The sequence below is a fragment of the Anneissia japonica genome, unplaced genomic scaffold, assembly GCF_011630105.1.
Source record: "Anneissia japonica isolate Jap-2015-1 unplaced genomic scaffold, ASM1163010v1 scaffold200774_len2261_cov206, whole genome shotgun sequence".
Classification (NCBI taxonomy): Eukaryota; Metazoa; Echinodermata; class Crinoidea; order Comatulida; family Comatulidae; genus Anneissia; species Anneissia japonica.
The window spans coordinates 1-1,946 of record NW_022724409.1 but is presented as its reverse complement, the minus strand read 5'-3'; the positions used below and the strand labels follow the sequence as shown (position 1 = coordinate 1,946).

The 1,946-nt window shown below is 35.2% G+C and overlaps 1 protein-coding gene across 1 annotated transcript; it reads left to right on the top strand.

The window, feature by feature from the left end:
* Positions 1-285: 285 nt before the first annotated feature.
* LOC117112499 (DDB1- and CUL4-associated factor 1-like) lies at positions 286-1,933 on the top strand (the record flags this gene model as incomplete). The annotated part of the gene is made up of 3 exons (XM_033255589.1): positions 286-416; positions 1,397-1,547; positions 1,823-1,933. Coding segments are annotated over exons 1-3 (375 nt in total), but the record flags the coding sequence as incomplete, so codon positions are not given.
* Positions 1,934-1,946: the final 13 nt, after the last annotated feature.

Genomic DNA, 1,946 nt, shown 5'->3' with positions numbered 1-1,946 from the left:
CAGTAGGTGGGTCAAATGGCATGGGTTAGTAAGGCTACCCTGGTGTACTAATACTGGTCCATACAGCCCCTGTCTAGTGCTGCTTTCATTTGCTTTCAATGTGCTTAATTGGTAAAAATGAGAAAGTAGGAGCTGTTTCCCATCGACCAAATTGGATTTGCCATATCAGAGTCCCATCTTTCCCCTTTTTTTCAAAATATTAAGATGAGAAACTACTTTTTTTATTAACTTGGCCTAAATTTAATGCTTGTAATGATATCTCATTTTCAATTTTATTACTTGTTTTAGTTTCAGTGACCAAGTATGGAGGATGAGGAGGAAGGAAGGAAGAAGGTGAAAGCTGAATTCACATCATTGATGGGTGAATGGCAGCAGCAACTAGGTTCAGCAACATCACCGATTCCATTGCTTACTAAGTATGTAATTAGTTTCTTAAATTTGTAATACAGGTCTCCCTCCAATTAAGGACCATCTCCAATTAAAGACCACATTTCTGTGTTCCCATATAACCAAATGCCTTTTATCTTTACAATTATAATTAGAGACCAAAGCTGCTAAAGACCATGGATCCCCCGGTCCCACAAGTGGTCTTTAAGTGGAGGGAAGCATGTATTTAAAAATTATTTAAGTCTTGCTTCATGACCATACTGTAAAGTATTTTAAATTAGTTCAAATTTGTGCAGAAAAAAATCACTAGGAAAGTACATGTACAGAATTTTTACCACTGCATAATACATTGGTTATATATTAAGATTAGGTCATGGCCTAATTTTTTGTCAAAATATAAGCGGAAATTAGCCCATATTTTCCGAAATTCGTGGACATAGTTCTAGGCCTAATTTTTGCCCGAAGGGACGCTGCACATGCCTTATTACAGTCTTCTGTCCTTGAGCAAGGCACTTTGTTTGCTTTGATTCTCTTCACCCAGGAGTATAAATGAGTACTTGGTAGGGTTGCCTGCTACTGTGCCGATATGGCAACAATACTTAAGCACCTGGACCCAATGACCAGAGAAAACAAAGTGCTTCATAACTGCAAGGAAATTCATTTTGCCAGTAACAAGTATTGAGAGATACGCTAGTGCCTAATTTTGAAAAAAATGACTGTGTAATTGGCACTTATATTCAAAAATGCCAAAAATGATTTATAGGCCCAATTTTCACCAGGATGTATTGCCATTTCAGGCCTGAGTTTGCAGTTGTGTTGCTTGCATAGCTAAGCTGCAGTTTGCTTTTTCCTTTTCCTTTCAAGTGACAATGGTAGTGTAATGTGCTAGACGGTTTTCCTTGACAAATAACTGATTTCTTTCATGGTTATGACAATATCCCATATTTCGGGAAATTACAGTTGTCACATATAATTACATTAAGAATCAATTATTTCTCGCGCTTGTTAGGATGTGTGAGATGATAGAAGTTGAAGTTGAGAACTATATGAAGCAGGATCCTGACCCTTTTGATGACCGCCACCCAGCTCGTGCCGATAGGGACTGCAGCTTAGGACATCTTCTCAGAATTATCTTTGAAAATGACCAGTTCATGGATAAGGTTTGAAGAAAATATTTATTATTTATTTATTCGTTTATATTAGAAAACGAAAAATATATTGTACTCTGCACCCATCTATAGGCCATTGATAACTAATTGTTATTATTTATTATACTTTTTACCATTATTAAGGATGTTTACTGTTGTTTTTTGTGATTTTTTTTATTAGTTATTTATTTATTTATTTTTTATTATTCATTTTAGTCGGAGGGGATCATCGTTTGAAATTCTTTTGGTAATTTGATTAATTGAGTAATTAAATGTTTTTTTGACAGCTTGTAAAGACTTATATTCAATCTCAAGACAAGGATTTAAATATTGTAACCTGTCGCCTTCTTCTAGACGTAATGCCTGGATTAGAGACATCAATCATTTTTCATGAAACTGTAAGTGTAATCT